At 34.3% G+C, this 22875-nt stretch overlaps 6 protein-coding genes across 10 annotated transcripts in view; all 6 read right to left on the bottom strand.

The window, feature by feature from the left end:
• The window catches only part of LOC129794093 (GPI mannosyltransferase 3), a 1193052-nt gene that overhangs the window by 411332 nt on the left and 758845 nt on the right, over positions 1-22875 (bottom strand). The gene's annotated exons all lie outside the window — the stretch shown is intronic.
• LOC129794120 (cytoplasmic tRNA 2-thiolation protein 1) overlaps positions 1-22875 on the bottom strand; it is a 1132104-nt gene that overhangs the window by 411332 nt on the left and 697897 nt on the right. The window lies entirely within an intron of this gene.
• LOC129794129 (plasma membrane ascorbate-dependent reductase CYBRD1) overlaps positions 1-22875 on the bottom strand; it is a 1128201-nt gene that overhangs the window by 411332 nt on the left and 693994 nt on the right. The window lies entirely within an intron of this gene.
• LOC129794176 (cuticle protein 8-like) overlaps positions 1-22875 on the bottom strand; it is a 500748-nt gene that overhangs the window by 411332 nt on the left and 66541 nt on the right. The window lies entirely within an intron of this gene.
• LOC129794300 (phosphatidylinositol 3-kinase piki-1) lies at positions 7018-12646 on the bottom strand. The gene is made up of 2 exons (XM_055835092.1): positions 12557-12646; positions 7018-7983 (listed from the first exon to the last, which is right to left on the bottom strand). The coding sequence occupies exons 1-2, from the start codon at positions 12644-12646 to the stop codon at positions 7018-7020; spliced, it is 1056 nt and encodes a 351-aa protein (XP_055691067.1).
• LOC129794299 (uncharacterized) lies at positions 16339-19005 on the bottom strand. Its single transcript, XM_055835091.1, has 4 exons — positions 18991-19005; positions 17066-17353; positions 16892-16988; positions 16339-16799 (listed from the first exon to the last, which is right to left on the bottom strand). The coding sequence occupies exons 1-4, from the start codon at positions 19003-19005 to the stop codon at positions 16339-16341; spliced, it is 861 nt and encodes a 286-aa protein (XP_055691066.1).

Here is a 22875-nt window from a genome sequence, read left to right as displayed (position 1 = left end):
TCGCTAAGATTCGGTAGATTCGCCTATATTTTTGGTGCACAAATAACACTTTTTAAGCAAAAAACTATAGCTTTTAAGTATTTCGCGTATTATAGACGTGCCTAAACGTGTTTGTTTGAATTTTTTGAACTTGGTTTAAAATTTAGAACAACTTTTTTTGTAGTAAAAGTAGTAAAAGGTTCTCAATTCGACGGAAAATTCGATTCTCTAACTTCGGGGCAAAACTGTACTTAAAAGCACGTTTTTACATCACATATTTGCGGTGAAGAAAAGCTATAATAGCCTGTAGGCCGTCTAGCCCTTTTGTTAGTCAATATGTTAGAGATATACGATTTGAAGTTTTCAATTTATATGTTAGAATAATATAGAATATTTAAAAAATTATTGTTTATTCACCTTCTATAGCAAAATACGTGTAAATTGTTTTTTAACACTTTAAAAAACCAAAAGGATCATAATACACTTTACTTAACTGCTATCAACCTGTTCATACACCTGTTAATTTAAAATTTTAGTTTATTGAACCATTTAGATAAAAAAATCTGTTCTGCCGTTTTCAAGATATTGTCATTAGATTTTTTTTAAAAAATTTTATCTCTTGTTTTACTTGTCTTAATTTGATTTTATTCAAATTGTAGTCTTAGCTTTTTTATAGCTTGAGGTTTCTGATGTTTTAGATAGTCACATAGCATTTCAAAACCTTAAAATGTCCAATTTGAGCAAAATTGGTCAAGGAGCACTCGAGATATGGCCTTCAGAACTTTTAGAATACATATAAGAATTTTTTAAATGGCGAAATCTTCTAAACGGCGACATAAATTATAGAAATTGCCCCTTAAAGTTAGGCAATTTTTGTTTTTGAATTTAGCGCCTCTTCCGGATGTTTTTGGAACTTGGAATGTTATAGACAGTTGTAGGGCTTCGCAATACCTTTCATTTGATACCAAGATGGTCAAAATCGGTCAAGCCGTTTTCGAGTTATATCGAAAAAACACTTTTTGCTTTGGGCCGCCATATTTGCTAAACGGCTTGACCGATTGTCAAGTGTAAATTATCGATGAAAACGTCTCACTTAGCTCTACAACATACTAAAATTTCAGACCTCTAGCAATAAGGGAAGTGGTTAACGATATTTCAAAATGGCGGACGGCGGCCATCTTGGATATTGAAAATGCGAAAAAATGAAATTTTACACCCACATTTCCATAGAAAACTTCAAACCCGAAGTCTCTATCTTTTACCGTTCTCGAGCTATAAAGCAAAGTTTAAACCATCACCATCGGTACGCCGGGTGGAACAAAAATGTCATTCCAACTTTTTCGTAATGTGGAGTGACTAAAACACATAAAACACCTAAAACATAACTTATATGAAGTTTGAACGCGGTCTGAGGTAGTCAGTTATTTCGACATTAACTAATCATGAAGAATGTTAATCAAAATTAGCAAATATTTGTAAATATTTTCCAATATTCGCCAATATTCGTGAAGATTCGGATTATTCGCCATGATTCGGATGATTCGCTTAGATTCGCGAAGATTCGCCTAAAATATCCAAAGATTCGCCAGATAAACACCCCTTGTGTGCAGCGTAAAAGTTCATATTTGCCATGTCCACCGATTCAATGAGGTAGCCTTTAAAACATACGCATATTAAGTTTTGCCGTGTTTAAAAATATTTAGATCGAGGACATTCGAGCACTCGCATCGAGTCGCTTGAACTCTGGGAGGCATACACCGATGTACTATGTTGGGTTTTGGTGTATACCCCATGAGAGAAACTTCTGTTTGCCGCACAGTGTTATCTTGGATGGTGACGTGAAAGTCTTCACCAGTACCAATCAAGGATAACTTTTCGCAGACAAATCTCACACGCAATGGATACTGAACTTATTACGTCACTGACAAATTATTTTTTACCTTTTGCATTGAATATTCTTAAAGGTATACCTTGATGAAAAGTCTCTTGTTGAATAATTAAATTCAAATTGTATAAAGATGGGCTTAAGCATACACTTGGATTTAAAAAAGATAATAAAAGAAAGAATCACAGCTAAAAAGAAGTTCTTTATTATTTTTATATTAATTTCTAGAAAAAAAAAGATTTTTTTATTGAAAAACATTTTTTTCAATTTTTTTTTCGTTATGTCGCTACCGAAAAGGAATTTATTCATTTTACGGACTTCTGAAAAATGTTGGAAGCTAATTTTCTTTTGTCTGTTTCTGTTTAATGATTTAAAATAATCAATTGACCTGCTATGGATTTTTTATATCCACAAAAATGTCAATATTTTTGGATATTTAATTGGAAAATGAAATTAAACGATTTCTTTTTATATTTTTCGTATTTTTCTAGTTTATTTTAATTGAAAGTGTGCGGTTTTTCTTGAATAGATTTAAAGGGATTTTTCTGTGTTTGTTGTATACATTCAGAGTCTTCAAATGAATAGACTCCTTTAAAAGTTTTGTCTTAATTTCTGTCTGTACTACCTGTAGAAATAGGCAATTCTATGCTAAAAAAAATTAATAAATACCATTAAAAACTTATTTTTATTTTGTATGAATTTTCATGTAAAACTCCAATTAGATCAATTAAAATTTAAACGATTAAGTAAATTACCATTATTAAAAAAAATCTTTCTTGGCAACCAAAGTGTTAAATCGGGTTTTAAATTTCAGACATTTCATTGGTCATAATGCAATTTTGTTGCATTTTATTGGCAGTCCATATACTTGTTTTATTTAATAGGAAAATTATACAGAAAATACTGAATTGTCAAACTCATAAAATACCCACCAAAGAGCAATATTGCACGATGATGACATTATGCTATATACCACTGATTCATTGCTGTCAATTCTCAACTTGATCTTTAAAAATTTACTTCAAATGATTTTTTCTTTTACTTTATTTTTTTCTAACATAAAGGATTATATGTATCAAATACACCGCCCAATTTGCAAACTTTAGGAGCGACATTTGTAATTTAGTGGGGTGTTTAGGGAATTTTTCCCACGCAATATTGTGTGTGGCGGATCTCGCGATAGTCTCCCCGTGGCGATCGTGGCTGATGATGAATTTATAGTGGCCCCAAGACAATTTGTAATCTATTGCATTGAGATACACAATCAAGGTGAAATGTGTTATTTTTGGGTGTGTTTGCAACTGTGGAATCCAATTTTTTTTACACAAGCTCCCAATTAGAGTCATTTGAGCTTGTGAATGCAAAAAAAAAATCCAATTCCAGTGGCTGAATGTGTGAAAAAAATGCTTCAATTCCAAAAGGTGGGGAGTCTTCAATCCAATTTTCAAATGCAGGTACGTTTTTTTATGTCCAATTTAGAAAAGCTCATCCAAGGTGTATTGGCATGCGTTTACCATACAATGCGTGCATGTAGGGAAAATATTCTTGAACTTACGAGACCTAATGTGTTGTCAGATGTCGAGGTTAAATCGCCCAAGTAGTGTGTATCTCTCTGAGTGACTGAGATTAATTACCGCAGAGTGGTTCTTGAAAGAAATTGCACCAAATGACTCACTAATGGAGTTCCGTTTCACTTCTTGCCTCTCTTTAGTGGTTTAGAAGATTTTCCGAGTGTAAACATTGAGCATTTATGTCAGTGTAGCTGCACAAAGTAATTCTTTTTATGGATTAATTTCGTCATCATTGACCGTCTTTAGCATAAATAACATCTAATTCTTAATTTAATTAGAAAACCTACCTTTGCTGCAAGATGGACGACGCAGTGTGACTATGCGAAGAGCTTTGCCCAGTGGAGATGGGTGTGCGTGGTAAAGAAATGATCAATATCTCGTTTATTTGCAAATAGATGTTTTTATTGTCTCCATTAAATTCCCACAAATAGTGTGTTGGAGGTGAAAAATAGCTATGGCAAAGTGGAGATTAGTGTGTCATAAAAGGAGAGCTTTTATGTGTCAATCAACACCGGCACATAGTGGTGCATGGCGATCTCATATCCACTGACTTTTCGCCAGCTAAAAATAGCATTGTATAAAAATTTTGTTGATGTAAATTGAAAGAGAAAGAGATTAATAATTGGATAACACCTCCTTGTTGTCAGTGTCGCGAAAAGTTTACAAGAATCTCGAGATTATGCGCACGGTGAGCCATAATTCATGTTTCACTCTCAAAACACATACAAGACAAAATGTTGATCACCAATCGATTGAGACAATGTTATTTATCGATAGATAATTTGCATGTAATTAGTTTGAATTGTTGGGGCGAATGGGCCGTCGTGGTGATTTGATATTGGCATCGTATTAAATCGACCCACGCTTCTGTGTTCGAATGTCGATCGTGCGCAGAAATAACTTATTTATTGGGAAAAACTATCCCCTTGTTGCAAGATATCCCAGACATGGGAATTGTTTATATAACAATTGAGAGAAAAAAACGAAAATAGAGTGGAAAATGTTTAAAAAATAATTGATTTATTAATGATTTCTACGCGAAGTTCAGCAAATCATTATTAGGGCCGTAAAAAATTACCCGGCTGGTCTATGTTCATTGATATTTTTTTACACTATCAGAACATTTTTATTACAATTACATAAAAATAAAAAGGATATTATGTATTGATTTTTATGCAACATGTAATTAATTAATTAAGACCGTAAAAAAATTACCCGGCTGGTTCAATTGTTACAAATTAATTTATCATTCTGTATAAAAATATAATAAAATACATTACGTGAAATAAGCATAAATTCTTTTTAATAAAACATAAATTAAGCTCTCAATTTAGATTTTTTCAAGTATTTTTAATTAAAATAGTAAAATAGTAAACAAAACATAAACAATGTGTCCAGAACATCTTGTTTCAGGATATGTCGTTATAATTATTTCGTTCAACTTTTATTAGATCATCTTGGGTGTGTATTGAGAAGGCAGGGCCGCGTAGAAATGGGAAAGGGAGGAAAAATGCAAAAAGATTATGTGAATTAATTGCGCTGAGAAACAAATTTCAAAAATATGTGCGTTTTGTGAGATGTTTAAATCGATAGGGATAATAAAATTAATTTACAAACTTCTTTTCTTATGTAACACACTCACCATGAGATTGTGTGACATGCCAATAAAAATGAATCATTTTCTCGTTCAATAAACCTCCTTCTCCCAAAGGGGGTTCATTGGTACTGCATATACACGAAAAATTATCCCGCGTATTGGATTTAATTAAATTTTATTTCTCCACCATCGATTTGTGATAGTACAATTAATACCATGATTTATATTTTCAATGCATTTTAATGTTGTCACATTGGGAGTGTAGAGAGAAATCGAATTTTTTGTTGTTGTTTGTTTTTGTGGGTATTTAACATTCTAATTGCAAAACATTATGAAATTTACTTTTGCTCTAAAGCACATAAAATGCACGAAGATCGGGGGAAGCCCTTCGTGAGATCATCACACATTGCTTTATTTTTTTCTTTTACTTCGTCTCGGTCCCATTGGTTGGTGGCATATAAGATTGGTCACCCAGTACATTCGAAGCGGCAATGATGGTGATCCAGTTTCACACTAAAATGGACATTCAAGTGACCTCATGTGACTGACTTTTATAATCTCGCTGAAGTGTAATTTAATTTCTTTTTTTTTCATTCCTCACCAAAGGAAAACGAACGATGTCAATTGCTCTTGTTTCAGCGGATGAAGCCACATATATTGGCATTGATCTAAACAAATTCGAATTTATTGCATAATTATGTCTTGTATTTTATTCAAATTATGATTACCAATTCACACTTGTGTGCGATTGACTTGAAGTGCAAACAAGGTTAATTGATCGGGTCAGGAGCTTTATGAAAAAAAAAGCTCCCCTCACAGTAGCCGTGAGAGTACATCGAAAGTTCTTCACACCACACCGGAGGAATGCTGTCCCATTGTGGTGTCAATTAAATTACTGATTTTATGTTATCACCCATAAGAGTGTCCCTCTCGAAAATCACTCCTCATCTATACGATCGTATATGCAGAGCAATCGCATTGCGATCGTGAGAGATCACCATACGATCGCGCGATGTGATCGAGCACATGAATTTAAAAATATGCGCCTTTTTTCTGCCCACCGTAGGTCATTGGAATGCGAATGAGATCAATGATGGAGACAAACACGACACTTTATACTAAAAAAAAATGATATTTTTATGAAAAAAAAAAGAATCCACGCGTGAGATCATTGGACAAAAAGTAAAAGTGATCTAGACGAAAAATCAATAAAATTTCAAGTTTAATCTCCATGTTAGATGGATTGCTTATTGCCGATGGGAAGGTTTCTATTTCACACAAAATTACTCAATGCGAAACCCTCTCTCTCTCTAATTGTCCTGTGAGTGGCAAATTGCAGTGCGGATGGATGTGGAAGTGATTTGTGCAATTGATCTTGTGTGTGATAAAATGAAGAAAAAAGATTGCAATCTCGCGATGTTTCGCATAAAGTGAGATCACACTGGTAGCTGTGAATGCTGTCCTATAGAGGATTACAATTTCTGCGTGTTGGTTAAAATATATATCGAGCAATTACTATAATAATAACCTCTCGATTTTCACGTACACCCCATTCAATCTTTCATCCAGTCTATTCACAAAATAGATATCTCACCTCAATTGGAAACAACAAACACCGCGCGCCAGACTTCTTTCACTTGTGCTTGGGATTAAACGTGATCTGCAAATTAATACACCGATTGCGAGATTTATTTATGTATGTATTTTTTTTATTCTTTTTTTTCATAATTAATAAAACACAATATAGTAGAAAAAAAAAAAAGGAATGGAAAATTCTACAATTTCTTTTTCTAAAAAATTCTTCATTTTGATAAATTAAATTATTATTGCACTAATGGAATCTCATGTAATTTCCTCTGATCGCCGATTGATCTTCAATCGTTTAGCACGGCAATCGCCCCAATGAACACGATCAAATTGATAAACGATCTTTAAGTGATTGCAAGTCATGGTCTTTGTAGCGCGATCACTCCCATTCTTTTGATCTATGCTGCATAGTAATCGGAATTGTATCTCGCATAGATTGGCACGATCTTCATTTTGTCCTTCGACAGCATAGTCTGAATCATTCTCGAGGATGCTTCCCTCTGTTCGTAGGTATCTTCGGGGAAAAGAACGGGCCCCTCTTGCCGTGAGGGTTTCTCAACTGTCCTAAAGTAGCTGGAGTATTCAATTCTCGGGGCTCGGTATTTCGATGAGTAGTGCTTGAAACCCGATGTCGAGTAGGACGATCTAATGGGTCTGGGATCCTTCTTGGGTCCATAGACAATTGGCTTGCTAACGTGAGCACGTGGCTTGTAGGCAGGTGAGTAAATTTGATTGAGGCGCGGTCTTTCGCCACCCGGTGGGAAGGGATACTTCTCTTCAGGCTCCTCATGAAATGCTGGCTGCCAATCTTCAAAGTACTGGCGGTATCGCGAAAGATCGGGCGGTGTCTTGTGCTCATATTCACCGTGATTGATGTAAATGGGACGATAGTCGCCACTTGATTCATACGCACGCGTATTCTGGGTAGGACCATCGGGTCGAAGCTCAATTAATTGTGGGATTGTTTTAATTGTCTTTGCCAAATCCACGGGATTCTTCTCGTAGTCTCGTCCTTTGAGATCAGAACTCAAAATTATGTGCTCTTGATCCTTGCTGTAGTGATTAATTTTCGACTGGGACGACTCATCGTCCTCCAGGTACGTTGAAATGGGATGATCGTATTCTGATCGTGAATTCCCCGAAGGATCATCATGTGGATGAACATTTGGTCCTTGAGTCTTTACCACTGCATTGAAACCATTTGCTGCATCTGCTGTGTAGTCAACTATTCGAATGGATCCATCAGGCTCCACCACACTGTAGTGACCCTTAATAACACCCCCATCTCGATGTTCCCATTGTGATTTTACATCTCCCGTATGGACATCTTTGACACCGTAGCTGAAAGCATATCCTGGATGCTCCTGAAGAAGAAATTTTTAATACAAAAAGAATGGTTCATCTTGCACATTTTATATTCAACTTTGTTGGCTTTTATTTTCTTGCCTCTGAAACGATGATTTTTATGCCTATTTGCGAGTATGTAATTATTTACTTATGCAGCGTAGAAATATTGCAATAAAACATACCTAAGTTTCTTGACATGGATATTTTAATAATAATAATAATCAATTTATTTGCCAAAGTTACACACATATATCTATTTAAAAATAATTATCATAATTTATTGGCATTTAATTTCATCATCATAACATTCATGGGGAGGGTCGACTTTGCTTTATATGTACTTACATACCTGAGGACAGATTGTAAGAAATTAAACCGAAAAAAAAAACTTAACAAGATTAAAGTAATTTAATTTTATGAATAAATCAATTCACGTTCAATGTTCTTAAGTTTAACGAGGAGAAATAATACTTGTTAGATATAAGAAAATTATATTGAAAAAAAAAATGAAAATTCGATCAAAATTCATATTACAGATGAGTTTAGTGAGTGTTAATGTTTCATGTCGTTAAAGTGATATTTATGCAAATCTCAGTGCAATAACTAAACTTAATTGGATGACCTACAATTTAGTAGTTGAAGCCAAATGCAGTTTCCTAACATTGTGGGCAAAAGTGACGATTAATCGTGGAAAAATGCGCGAGAGAGTGAAAAAAGGAGACACCTCAATCGATGTGTGTGCAAGAAATGTCAGTGGACGTGATAATGCTAATTTTCCAACCACATGGAGCAATTTACAGTTGGATGGAAAAATATTGTAATTAAATTAAAAAAGAGCAGACATTGCTGCTACTTGGTAGCCAATTTTCCAATCTCACCTGACAATGTTGCAAAATATATAAATAAAATATATGTATAAGATTAAATGTACATGCGATGGCAATGTTCTTTCTTCGCAACTAAAACCACTCTGCAACACACACTTTTCACTCAAACACGACCCAAACACCGAGCACATGGCAATTAAAAGTAAATCCATTTGGCAATCCCCAGCGACATTGCAGAGGAAATGAAAATTGCGGGATGCCGTCAATGGAGGTTTTTGCAAAAAAAAATCGTATCTCTGCAGGTGAAAATGTTTTTAAAACCAAAGAGATGCAAATGAAAGCTCGCCTATATACTTAGTAACATGCGGGAAAGATCCCCCTGTGCTTCCATATAGATATGTATGTTTCTCAATGCCTTCTGGGAGTCTCTTTGTGTGTGACTTTATGCAAAATAAATAATACATTTTAGCTAAATTGTACACGCATTTCAATTTCTTTGCTGACTTCTATTTTTTGCCACAAATATGGAGATGTTGTTGGAATTGATTACTTGATTTACTTAAATGCGATTCTAGCCTCAGGCTCCTTTACTATTCGTTCTCTCTTTACCTTTTCAATGTGGTGAATACCTTCCTCTCTCACTAAAATACCGAATATGTATACCCATAAAATCCCATAAAACGACTTTTTCTACATACAGGTATACGGTTCTGTTATAAAAATACTGATGCACATACTTCATCAACTTTTATTTTTAATTATATTTTTTAAAATTTAATAATTCTTTGTAAGATTAAATATTTATGATTTGATTCTGCAGAATCTAAAGTTTAAAGCTTTGAACTTTTCACTACCTATAAAAAGCTTTTTTAAACTTTTCTCAGTGCTTCATCATTTACACCGCGATACTGTAAATTTATTTTTTCTCAATAGCATGGATGGATGAAGAAAAATTTGCAATGTGTAAAAGTGGCAGTTGGAATTCTCTCCATGCCAATAAAATCCATTTTCCGCCACGCACAACAATGTTCTTGAAACGCGTGTTGGGTGATTATGTAAGAGAGGTACCAATTCCCTCAGCATTCTTGTCAGGAACTATTAACAGTCAGTTTTTTTTTCTTTCATACCCCAGTTTTATTGTATTTTTGTTTATACCAGTTTGTGGTTCTCTTATTTTTTCAACGCCATATCGAAGGGAGTGCAAGAGAAAGAACATCGCTCATATGGCGCCAATTAATCAAAAAATAAATTGCAATACAGCGGTCCTGAAATGGAGAACAAAATTGCACTATGAGGGTCGGCGAGGGAAAAATTGAAAGTAAAAGAGCGTTAATTGAAGACTTTTCCACCGCATAAAACACTTTACGTATTAATTTTTAGATAGAGTCACTTTACAATAAAGTAATGTATATGGTGACAGTTTGCACGCAAGGAGGAAATTGCAGAGATTCCAGTGGAAATAAAACATCACGCAAAGGAAATTTTTCTACTTATATTTGAGATATTTTTTTTCTTTTCTTTTAGTTAATAAGTAGTGCAATAAATGCAAATTTAAAATAGGAAACAATTAAAAAAAATGTGCAATATTAAAAATATTTAAATGAAGATATTATTTTTAATTTTGCTACAAAATAGGAAGTATAAAAGGACTTTTAAATAAAGACGTTATTTTATTTGCTACAATTATTATTTAGCTCACAGTTGGTGCTATAAAAAGACACTTCTTCAGTAAAAAGAAGCTGAATCTCAAAAATTTAAATGCAAATCTATAGCTCCATATAATAAAAGCCAATAATATCATATTTCTCGATAAAATGCAATGAAATGTGCACAAAATAGAGCTATTTTAGTTAGAGGGAGTCAACAAAACTTTATTCATAAATCACATAGTTTTTGTGTCTCTTTTCACAAAATGTGTCGCCCACAGAAAGGAGATTAAAAGTGCGTAAAATGTGTAATTTATTTCAAGATAAAATATCTCAATGTGAATTTATTAAAAGTGTGGCGCGGTGAAAAAGTAAATTAAATTATACGTGACGTGTGTGGCACGAAAATCGCGTTCCACCTACTATAAAATAATTAGAAAATATATTTATATGCTATTTATATGTAACTTGACCATATATATATTGATCATATGCAGTTTTATAATATAACACATTGCAATACTCAATTCATGTTGACCTGCATTTACCTTCTGCAATATTCTATTAAGTATTTTTTTTTCAAAATGTTTAACAAACTCACAAGAACTTATAATGGTTTGATTTAATTGAACTTTTTGCAATTTTGTTCGCTATAGAAAGGTCGTTGTCGTCATATTAGTGGATACATAATAACTTAATTCAATTTATGATTAGATTTTTCAACACGTTCTCCTAGCTTTAGTCTATTTTTATGATGATTATTGCTCTTTAAATTACCATTTTCAATTGCCCCTTGATTTACCTTTCAAACCATTAGCACCCTCGCATTTGTTGAATTTCAATTGAATGATTTTTGCATATATTAGTTGGATGGAAAATATAATCATAAAAATACTTTTAATTCCCAGAAATTTAAGCTTTAATTTAATCTAGATATCTTTTAAGCCAATTTTTAGTTTTATATAGAATATCCAAAAATAGCTTCTTGACGTTAAAATAGTTTGTAATGTAGAAATTGGAGCATAAAATCGAGAAATAAAACAAAGCTTTAATAACATAGGTATGTTTCAAACCTACATATTACTTTAATACAATAAATCAAAATATAAAAAGATAGTTACCTATGTAAAAACAAAATGGTCTGTCAGGTAAATTCTCACAATTGATTTGTAATAAAGTATAGATTGTTTACGTAATTAAGTCTTTAAATAAGAATCTTAAAAAGGAAATAAAAAAGTCGTTTTTTTCTTCTTTTAATTAATTTTAATCTAAAATATTGCTAATTTCGCTAAATGAAACAACAAGTTTCCTCTAAAGATAGCGCTTCGTTGGGATTTTTTGCCTCTAAATGAAAATTAATGGAGATTTGTGCGCTCTGGAAACCTTGGTGGACATTGCCCGTATCACCTGGCGAAACGCATATGCATCGGAATTCAAGACGAAAAGTACCAATTAGTCGATAATTTATACGTAAAACTAAAGAGCCAGTTTATCAAAATATTCATTTGGGTTGACACTGTGTAGTAGAACGTATATTGCTCAGCATTGGGGTCTTATCATAAAATGTTTTCAATTCCACTCCTGAGCGCCATTTAGTGCGGATTATTTATGTCTGGGCTGTCGATAAATTACAATTGGCAAGAAAACTCTGTGACTCTTTTTTTCTCTCTCTCTTGCACCACTCTCTCGTCATCATATCTTGGGGTATATATTGTGGGATAAAATAAATTAATTATATGGTTTTCTCGTACCCGGAGTCACTGAGAGTGTTCAAAAGGAGAGCTTGCTCGTGCACCAGCTGAAGCACATAATTTACTTAAAAAGCTGTTCTACTGCCTAAGAGATAACAATCTCATGGGCTTTTTTCATGCCTCTTTGTCTTTTTTTTTCTCCACAGAATGGATTTTCCACATGGAGGAGAGAGGAAAATTCAGATGAATTTATAGTGCAACTTCTGCCAATTCAGGTCATATTCTTGGTAAAGCACATATGTACATACATATCTCAAGCTATAGAGTAGACTTTAACTAATTGATCCACACCCAATTCAATTAAGGGGACTTTTTGTGTTTTGTGAAAAGTTCATTTGAGCTTTGTCAAATATTATGTATACTCACATATTGTGGGGCATAGGACATGTGTAAGGCTGAAACCCTGTGTCTCGTCACGTCCATGAGGAGTGTCGTGATCACTAAGAGTTTCCACATGATTGGAACTATCTGGAAAAAAAAAGAAAATTCGCCGTAAGCTCTCACACACTCTCTCCCTCCTTTTAAGCACTAAAACCAATTATTTAACAGCTTTGACTCTCTGATTGGGAAATTCATCCGACGCAGGTTGTATTCCACGTTCTAGAAAACTCAAAATCGACGATAAGTGTGCGTTTTGCCAATTAAATCCATGAACAGTACTTGGTCATACTTTTGTTCTCTTCTTTATATTTTATAGGTCGTAGTTTTTTAAATGAATTTTCACTTTATTCAAAAGCTTCCCTGAAAGCTCCTGAAGCAGATGTTTTAGGCCGAACGTAGTAAAAAAGTAGGAAAATCGTTTATCCTCTGGTCAGCATCGAGAAATGTTTCCTTATTAAAGGCACAATTCTGCCATTAAGATACATTTTCCGTTTTTATCCTTTTGTTCTCCTGAAGCAAATTTATTTTACACTACTTACACACAATTTACAACAGAATACATTTCCAAATTTTCCAGGATAGTCTTTTCATATAATCATTTGAATTACTTTCTAAATGAAAGTTTTTAGAAAGTTTCATTTCTTTTGATTTCATTAATCCAGCAAAGTTTTTCTTTCTTGAAAATCGCCTTAATATTTAAGTTACCTATCATCTTGTCTTCTGAACGTGCTTAAATAAGTTTCCATTTCACCATGACATGTACTGTAAAAATGCATAAATGTTGGAAGTACCTCAATACAAATTGCATACCGGCTTCAGGTGCATATAGTAAGTTAGTTATTAATAAGAAATACCAAGATGGAAAATAATATAGCTGTGAGAGACACTCTTTGAGCTCTTTGACTTTGCATAATTGACACATCAGGATTTTTTAAACCAAATGATGTTGTTCAGTTTCAATGAAATTAATTTATTGCAATGTGCGTGCAATTGCGAGCAAAATGCAATTAAAAGTTAATCAAACATGTGAATTTTTTTATTTTATTCTTTTTTTGCATATATGGGAAAAGAATTACGACTTTGCCCCCGAGGTGTATTATTTTAAATTGGAAATTTGTTTGTCTTGTGTCGTATGCGAAATGAGTTGGATATTATGGAGACGCCGGGTGACTTCGCAGAATTTCTCACTTCTTGTTCTCGTTTTGTAGTGAGGTGGAAAAAATAAAGAAAAACTTAGCGCAGAGTTGACGCATATTTGGTTTGTTGACTCAATGCCCTGGGGAAAATGGGAGTTTTATGGATTTTGAATTGAGTGAGAAATTACTTTGATAAGTACAATTAAATTGGAAGACAATTTTTCAATTAAATTTCCTTCAAATTGACACGCTGCTAATGCAGATCAATTGGTGTTCTTAATGTGATTTTAATTCTCACATGAACTGCAAGTTTTTTTTTCATTGAGCACAGATGAAGGAAGTAATGCACGCGATATTATTAGAATTTCGTGGAATAAAATCAAATATTCACTCGAGAACGTCTGAGGAGATTTTGCGACGTCAAGTCTTTAACAGATTGAGGGTTTAATCCGCAACGATTAAATTTCTTCATTTTTGTGCGAGAAAAAATCGTGATATAGCTTCAACAACATATTTCTTGCATGTCTATGGAGATAGAGTCATAGATTTAAGTGTGAAAGTTAGGTGGATAAAAAAGCTTTAAGCTACATGGAAAATCTTGTCAGGATTTAATAGTCCTTAGGCTGTGAGAGACATTAAAAGATCGCGTGATTTGATATTTCTTCAATTTTTCATCTCAAAAATATCAAGTATATCGTGATGTATGGCGGAAAATTAAGTTATTTCGCAAAATCTACTGTAAAATCATTCAATATCGTGATCTTTTACTCTGCACGACCCCCTGGAAATTCACTCGTTGCGATAGTTTAGCATCATCGCAAAACTATCTAAGAAAAGTGATCGCGAGCTTTCATTTCAACTTTGTGATTTCTAGTCTAGTTCACGAAACAAATAGTGAAAGCACATAGAAAGTTTATCGCACCTTCTTATCAATAAAGGACATTTTCCACTCATTTGTATCTACGTAGAAAATTTGTATCTATTCAGCACAAACTTTTGCAGAAATCCATTCACTGCGTGGATGAAATGATAATGTTAGAAAATCACTTCACAAGACTTTTGAAGGAGCTTTGTGGAGATCACTTGATCACTTGAATGCACTTTTCACTTTGTCACTGAAGCATCTTCAGTTTGGCGTATTTATACGCTCATGAGAGGTTTTTCTGCATCTCCTGCAAATGGCTCTTTCACGGCGCAACACGCTCATGAATCACCCACTTGACTCTCAGGTACACACATCACCAAGACCTTGGCAATGAAAGTATAAGATGAGATCCGCACCGCGATCATGGTGGGAGAAATTGTTGAGGAAGATCGTGGTTGGTGATGCAGTTTTTCAGAGGGGAAAATAAAGCTGCTTTAATGTGAAATTTCACGATTTTGTCGGCGTATTTATGAAGTCTATACTGCCAGCATGTACATTGTAATGCGTATTTAGACTTAGGAAAAGGTCGTTGATAAATGCAATTTTTTTTTCAAAATTTATTTCATACGTGATCGTGATCAAGTGGAAGAAGTAATTATCATATGCGGCGATCGTGAAGCTTTTTTTTTTGCTCTCTCATCATATTGCTTGAAGCTTTTATCACGATGGTGTTTCACTTTCAATGAGACAGTTGTGTGACCATTTCACTAACATTCACCTATAAGAACCAGTTGGATTTTCCATGCGATGCATATAGCTCTTCCATGGGTTGCTGTAGGTCAATAATATCATCGCAAAAGCGCATATGTATGTGTCAGAGGGCATAATTTTTCCCGCGCATTATCCAACGTTTGTAGAGATTGAAAGGGAGAAATTTATTAGCTTCTACGTGGATATTTTCACTTTATTCTTGAAACAGTTTCGATTTCTATTCAGAGCTGGTTTTTCGCATAGTGAAAATAAATATAAGAAGGGGGTTAGTGACACGATCGCACAAATGCAAAACTATTGCTGGGATGAATACCACTTTGAGATTGTAATGATCAAGAATTAGTATTTGCACTTTCAGCAATAGATTAATAAGATGATATTAATTTGTATTTTTAACGCACGTTTAATTGAATACCTTCTTTCTTATTGATTGACGCGCGATGGAAGAAATGTTGATCTTCATGCGTTATTGTTGGGGGAATTTCATTCGTCAATTTAAATAAAGTGTTAGTACATGTAGTTGGTAATAATTGATTTTCTTTTAGAAAAGCAAATGGACAATAAAACAAGTTCAACATGATCATTACGAATGAATTGAGTTGATTTTTTTTCGTACTGATTTTATGTGATCATTTAGAAGGAAAGATCGCACAAAATTCACTATGTGTGATCGTTAACCACAATGTAAAAGCTCTACAGGGAATTTTTATGATTATTATGTGTTTTTTTTATAATTTATTTAAAATTACAATTAATATTAACATTACATATGCTCCTGTGAAGCGTTTTTTTTACATAAAAAAATGAGTATGATAATTACTAGAAAGTGATGAATAATGAAATTAAAATTAAACTAGATGATATTGGCCATGTGTCGTCATCGGCAGAGGAGTGAAATGTAAATTATCACAAATGCTCTGGAGGAGATTTCTCATTTTTTTTCTTATTCTCATCAATATACTTTACTCTAACTAAATTTGACCTAAATATGGGGTTTATGCGTAGAGGTTGTTGTTGTTGTAGCTGTAGGCTCCATGTCCATGGACCCCATAGCCGTATCCTCCTCCATAGCCGCCACCGAAACCTCCATCAAATCCTCCGGCACCTCCAGCAGCTCCAGCACCTCCCGCTCCACCGAACCCTCCGGCACCTCCGAAGCTACCAGCTCCACCGGCTCCCCCAAATCCACCAGCACCCCCTGCGCCTCCGAACCCTCCAGCACCACCAGCTCCACCAAATCCTCCAGCACCACCAGCTCCACCGAATCCTCCAGCACCGCCAGCTCCACCGAATCCTCCAGCCCCGCCTGCTCCACCAAATCCTCCAGCCCCTCCGTAAATGTGTGGATGATGAGCATGTCCAATCTTCTTCACAATCGCATTGAATCCATGATGTTTATCAGCGACGTACTCAACCACACGCTTGGTACCGTCGGGTTCGTAGAGGTAGTATCCGCCTGAAAGCATACCGCAACATAAATTATTTTACTCAAAGCTCTTTGCATTGCGCCGCTATCGCTTTGAGAACACACTCTACGGAGACACTCACCTTTCACTGAATCACCATGCCTCTGTTCCCACTGTTTCTTGTGATCACCAGTGTGGAAGTCTTTTACTCCATAATCGAATTTGTAATGTGGGTAATGCTAAAAGAAAATCGCGTATTATGTATTTATAATGAAAGTAAGCGAAAAGTATGGGAACTTTTCTTAAAATTATTTACCCAGTAATGATCGCCATATCCACCACCGTATCCACCACCGACATCACCACCAAATCCTCCGGCACCACCTCCAGCACCACCACCAAAGCCAGCACCTGCACCACCGCCGAAACCACCACCAGCACCACCTCCAAATCCTCCATCACCTCCTCCAAAACCACCCCCGTATCCATAGCCACCACCGTAGCCTCCTCCATAGCCAATGCTGTGGTGACGATCGTGCCTGTGGACATAGCTCTGTGCCACTCCTGCGGCTGCAACGGCGACACAAGCGAAGAAACTAATAACCTGGATTGAAGAGAGTTGTAAAAATATATTATTTCTGTTTCTTGTTCTTTATCTAATTAAATAAATTAAATTTTCCTCTCTCTATCTATTAAATTGATTTGACATTTTAGTTATTTGAAAGAGTTAGTTATTTCATCTAATATGTAGGGGAACATGGGGCAATTTGTTAATTTTAATTGTGAAGTATATTTTCCTTGGTATGTACTGAGAAAATATTTTAATTTTATAATGACGACTGTCTTATAGGAAATTTTCTAGGCTACAACTTTGTCTCACACGATTTCTTTCTATCTCAATAGGAAAATGCATTTTCAGTCCATTTTCCGAACCTTGCGAAATAACATTTTGCCCCAGTTACCCCTATGCAAATATTTGAATTTTCTCAAAGATTGACATTCTCAAAAGAAAAATCTTTTCCAATTGTTTAGAGCTTTCAGGAGCTTTTATCTTCCACGAAGGATTTTTGGGGTTTCCATTTTGTTCTAAATCCTTACAATAAATTTGTTCATTTAAATCCACCTCGATGAAAATCACATATAATAATTTTAAATGTTTTTAATAAGTTCTAAGTTAAAAATCTTCCAAGAAGATTTTTTTGTTAATTTTATTTTAAGAAAAAATTCTCATCAAACATCTTATTTAATTCTTATTCAAAAACATTGGCGAAAGAGGAAACTAAATTGCTGATAATTGGCATTCTTTACAGTGTGTTCCCGTGCTTCCTTTACTTCACATTCAAATAAATCACCGGAGAAATGACTTAATATGCGAAACCATAAAAAAGTCCAATTCCAAAGTTTAAACCAAGGACTTTTCACTTTAATGCATCCAATGCCAATGTGAAGAGAACTTTTCACGGTTCGACGAAGCACAAACGGTTTATTAAATGGCATATTGGTTGAATGAGTTTTAAATTCACTAATTGCAATATTTAAGGAAAATCTCTTATGTAACATCTATGCTTCACACTTTTTTTTAGACTTTGCAGAGAAACGCAAAAACGAGGTGAAATTTACTAACGAAGACTGCGCATTGAACAAAGAGAGCTCGACCCTTTCATTCGTTCTTCAATTGAATAATCGATTGAATTAAATACAAAACTCTTTCTCTGATACACCATTGAGATAAAGATTATCTTGTATGGGTTTCATTTTCTTAGAAAACTAATATGTGTGTCATATAATAAAATTTTTGCAATAAATTTTGAAAGCAGAAATTATTTAATTAGTACTTTCATTGGTTGGAGAAGCTATATGTTAGGGATTGAATAGTTTGAATTGTAAAGCATTGCATAAAAAACTATTGAGATTTATCATGTTATTGAATAAAGCGAGACTTCTCATAGATTGCACATTTTACAAAAACGATTTAGCTGTAAGTTTATCCCAAAAAAATAATCACAACTAATAACGAATGGACTCAATGGTCTATTCCTCTCGTTACTCAATCATTCATTGGCACTTTTTCGTCACTTTGTCTATTTTACTATTTTTTATCACAATCATTCTTAAAAAAAAATGATTTTTTTCACAAAGAATAAACAAATAAGAACAATTCTTTTCAAGAAATAATTTTGTGATCACAAAAACACTTATTTTCCGTTGTGAAGAGACGTTTAAAACAATTAGATCGTGTACCTTGAGGCTCTGCATGGTGTATCGGAGCTGGAATTATCCTGGAGAGAGAATACCTGTGCGAAAGAACTCGCGGAAAATTCGCACTTGCTGTTGAAGGATGAAAAAAGACTGTTTGTCTTCAGGGCAGTAGGTGAGCTTTTATACAAGCAAAATTAATTTGTGTGCTGAAATGTTGGAGAAAAAAGATTGCACCCACCACCCCGACTAATTGAAAACAAACAATAAATTATTTGCTAACACTATACCGATCGAAAGTGGAGTATATTGTGAATGATTTTCAATTTTCTGCACTCTGCAAAAAGGAGAAGAAAAACGTGGTTTACGCGATGGTAGAGGGAAAACGCAATGTAATTTCTTTTACCCAATGCCCTTTGTGGTATAGATGTATGTATGAAAAATAAGAAATGTTGCTTACCAGATCAAAAGTGCGAGCATGTGAGAAGGTGCAACAATTTCCCAGTCATTTTTTGATGCAATATACAGATTGTACAAAAGTGCAACAGAATCTATGGCAATTTTGTGTGCCATATGCTTTGTGGTATTTTTTCGTGCCCTGTCCACACAACCCAGACTCTTGAGGAACTTCACATGAAAACTCCCATGAATTTGTTCTATTTTTTCGATGAAGAAATTTCCTTATTGGCAATCATGATCACAACATTGTCGTTTGCAAATTTCATTAGTAAATCACACCGACAGGGGGGACATGAAAAAATTTAATTTATTCACGAAAGATATTTCAATTAACATTTCCACGAGCCTGAAAGAAATTCAATTTGAAGCAAACACGCGCACTTTTTTTATTACATTTCAGGTGATAATAACTATAATTTCAGGTGTAATTTGTATTAAAATATCACCATTAATTTTCATCTCGATGGACTTTTAATGGCCCCCAGGGAGATCAGATTTCGAGATGACAAGTTTCACCATCAAACATGCGACAAATCATAAATCGATTAATTTTTCCACACATACCATGTTTCCCCACGGGGGCGTCCGTCCGACGAGGTGTTGTGGGGACAACTCAAAGAATGCGCGAAAAGAAGTGCAGTCTCTGGTAAAAAAAAAATACTCACTGCAATTATGTTGCAATTAATTGCAGAGACTTTTTCCCCAACAGTGAGAATTGCAGAAAAATACGTTACATGGTCAATTTGCGGAGGGAATTCAGTGGAATTATGAAGCAGAAAACAGACAATCCCAAGCAATCCCACCTCATGAATCTCACAATAATAGTAATGTTTCCGATTGTGTGCATTTGTATGTAATAGATTTCGTGTTAATCAATCTGTAGTACATTTGTTGTGTTTTTTTTTGGTAAATTTATTGGGAGATTTTGAAATTTTTGGGAGGAAAATATTTAGAAATCTCTTGATATTTGAGTAACTTAGGATGGGAGGGAGTTAGCTAACTTAAGTTGTTCTAAATAGCAATTTCTGTAGATTCCCAGTCTTGATCAATGACGAATGTGCTCTATATAGAATAATTTATGACGTTGTTATTCTAACATTTGACATTTCTTTACGTAGATGTGATTTTTTGCAATTGTGTTAATAAATTTTCCGAAATTTTCTTTTAAAATTTTTTCATGAAACTAACTGAAAATTACTCTTTTGACGTCTAAAGAAAACATCACTCTTTGATAACTTTTTATTCTTAATTTTTATACTAATTTAAATATTATTTACAGATTATGATGGAGGCGCCTGGTGGTGAGAAACTTCAGTGCAACAACAAAGTAAATTAAATTATCGTTCTACTATTTTTCAATTGATTAACTTTTTAAAATCATTTTAAATCAGTTCAATGTTTTAATTAAATTAGAACAAATTGCATTCTAGTCCGACCGTTTCCATGCAGTCCGATAGTTTATGAGTAAGAAAGTCTGGAAGGAAACGCATGTTTGACCCAGCAGGAAGGAAATTCATTTTTTCTTCTTTTTTCTCCATCAATTCCTTGGAACGTTTGAATTATTTGAATGTTGGTAGGTGTATGGTTGTATTTCATTTGAACGAGAATAGTATACCGACATCTAATTGTCTTGCTCTATTTTCCCACTTGTTTTTCTTTGCTTCTGATCGTGGCTGCTTATGATGGTTTAATATATTGCTTGTTTTTTTTTGCTCCAGGCGCAGTGCATTTTCACGATTCCCATCGCGATGAGATTCTTGAGAAAAATGCGTGAGCTAAAGGAGAATTAAAAATTGAAGTGTGAACAAGAGCAAGAGTGACGATGGTAATTAATAATAATTGCGATAAGTCGCCTTTTCAATCACTCAAAGTTATTTTAAGACTTCAATTGCGAAATGCCACCTTTTTTGCGCGCGAAGACGAGTTTATGGTGCACAAGACACATTTGAATGGGTTAATCGGCCGAAAACTCCGATACTTTGCACTCTGAGGTCGTCAATGTGAATGTGAAGGCTGACAATGTATCCACAGTAGAAATATTTAGACAAGACTGTTTAACTTTTTACTGCCTCCAAAGCTCTTCAGCGAGGGGTTTTTTCTTTATACGTTTAATTTGGCAGCGAGGTGAGAATGAAGCGCGGTGCAACAATAAAAGTAATTGCTCATAAATTGGTTAATCATTTGGAAAAAATATACGTTTAAAATGATGCGATGTTGAAAAATATTGAAAAATGAGTGCTCATCGGCTTTCGCCTTCAATCAACGAGGAAGCCCCATTCGAAGGTGGCAGGTGATAAGTCGATGGCATTTTGCAGACGCTTCAGGTGAATCGATTAATGAAGATGAAAATTGTGGGTTGTGAAACGTGATTCCACGCTACTATTTATAACACTGGGTCGTCTGCACACATAAATTGCATAATACAGCACGAGGAGATAGCATATACAAAAATTTCACTTTTTGCGCCCCGGAGTATTTAGAAAGGAATTTTGCAGGCGTGCACTATAAAAAGAAAAAAAAATTGCAATCTAAATTAAAACACGAAGAAATGGAAACTCCTTGAGTTGTGATAAAATTCGGATGTGGTGGGATTTCGAAATTTGCTGCGTTGATTATAAAAAGCAAACAAGAAAACAGCTTTCATGCTCACTTAACCCTCTTCTTTTTGCATCTACCTACACTTTTCCTCTTTTTCTTAGCGCTTTATACTTATGATTGCACCACCTGAGAAAGAATTCTCATTGAATTCGTGTAAAAGTCTGACACGACACTCATTGAAATCGATTTATTGAGACATTGAGTCAATGGAGAAATCATCGAAAAGCCAAAAAGGGATTTCTCTTACCTTTTTTCTGCACTTTCTTCCACCATTCTTCCACTTTATAGAGCTACTTTTGCAACATATAGTGTCTGCAATACTCCAAGGAAATCACTCAAAAAATATATAATCTCGTTTTGGGATTAAAGTTTTCTTTTTTCGTGTCGGTGCCTTTATTAAATTAACCTTTTTAAATTAATAACTGATAATGCAAATTCTTTTGCAAATATAATTCCAGTTAACCCGGTTTTCAGCATAAATTCATAGATTCCTTTCGAAAGAGTCCAAGATCAGAGAGTGACATTCTCATACCAGACACAGACAGCACGAACGTGGGAAGTTTAATAAAATTTGTTCTTAAAACATGAATTGTTTCAATTGAATATATCATCGACTTAATCTCATGGACGGGTGGGTTTAGACACTTACCTGTTGTCTACTAATTTAACCTGATTTATAAAAGTAGTTCAGGAGAGATAAATATTTTGTCAATTAAGCAGTGAATGATGGATATTTTGTATAGTTGACATCGTTTTGCTTTTAATAAATATGTTGAATTGATATTCAAAACATATAAAAGATAATTTTCCTAAATAAGAAAAAAAAACATCTAATTTGTAAATTAATTAATATAAATTGATATCTGCTACTTT

The sequence above is a fragment of the Lutzomyia longipalpis genome, chromosome 3, assembly GCF_024334085.1.
Source record: "Lutzomyia longipalpis isolate SR_M1_2022 chromosome 3, ASM2433408v1".
Taxonomy (NCBI): Eukaryota; Metazoa; Arthropoda; class Insecta; order Diptera; family Psychodidae; genus Lutzomyia; species Lutzomyia longipalpis.
Note: the sequence above shows the minus strand (reverse complement) of the source record. Positions and strands in the feature narration are given on the sequence as shown.

Coding starts and splice junctions, on each gene's coding strand:
- LOC129794300 (XM_055835092.1), bottom strand. CDS start 12,646: ATGTGGAAACTCTTAGTGATCACGACACTCCTCATGGACGTGACGAGA. Junction 7,984..12,556: donor TGTCCTATGCCCCACAATAT/GTGAGTATACAT, acceptor TTTCTTCTTCAG/GAGCATCCAGGATATGCTTT.
- LOC129794299 (XM_055835091.1), bottom strand. Junction 16,989..17,065: donor GATATGGCGATCATTACTGG/GTAAATAATTTT, acceptor ATTTTCTTTTAG/CATTACCCACATTACAAATT. Junction 16,800..16,891: donor GCATGGTGATTCAGTGAAAG/GTGAGTGTCTCC, acceptor GTATGCTTTCAG/GCGGATACTACCTCTACGAA.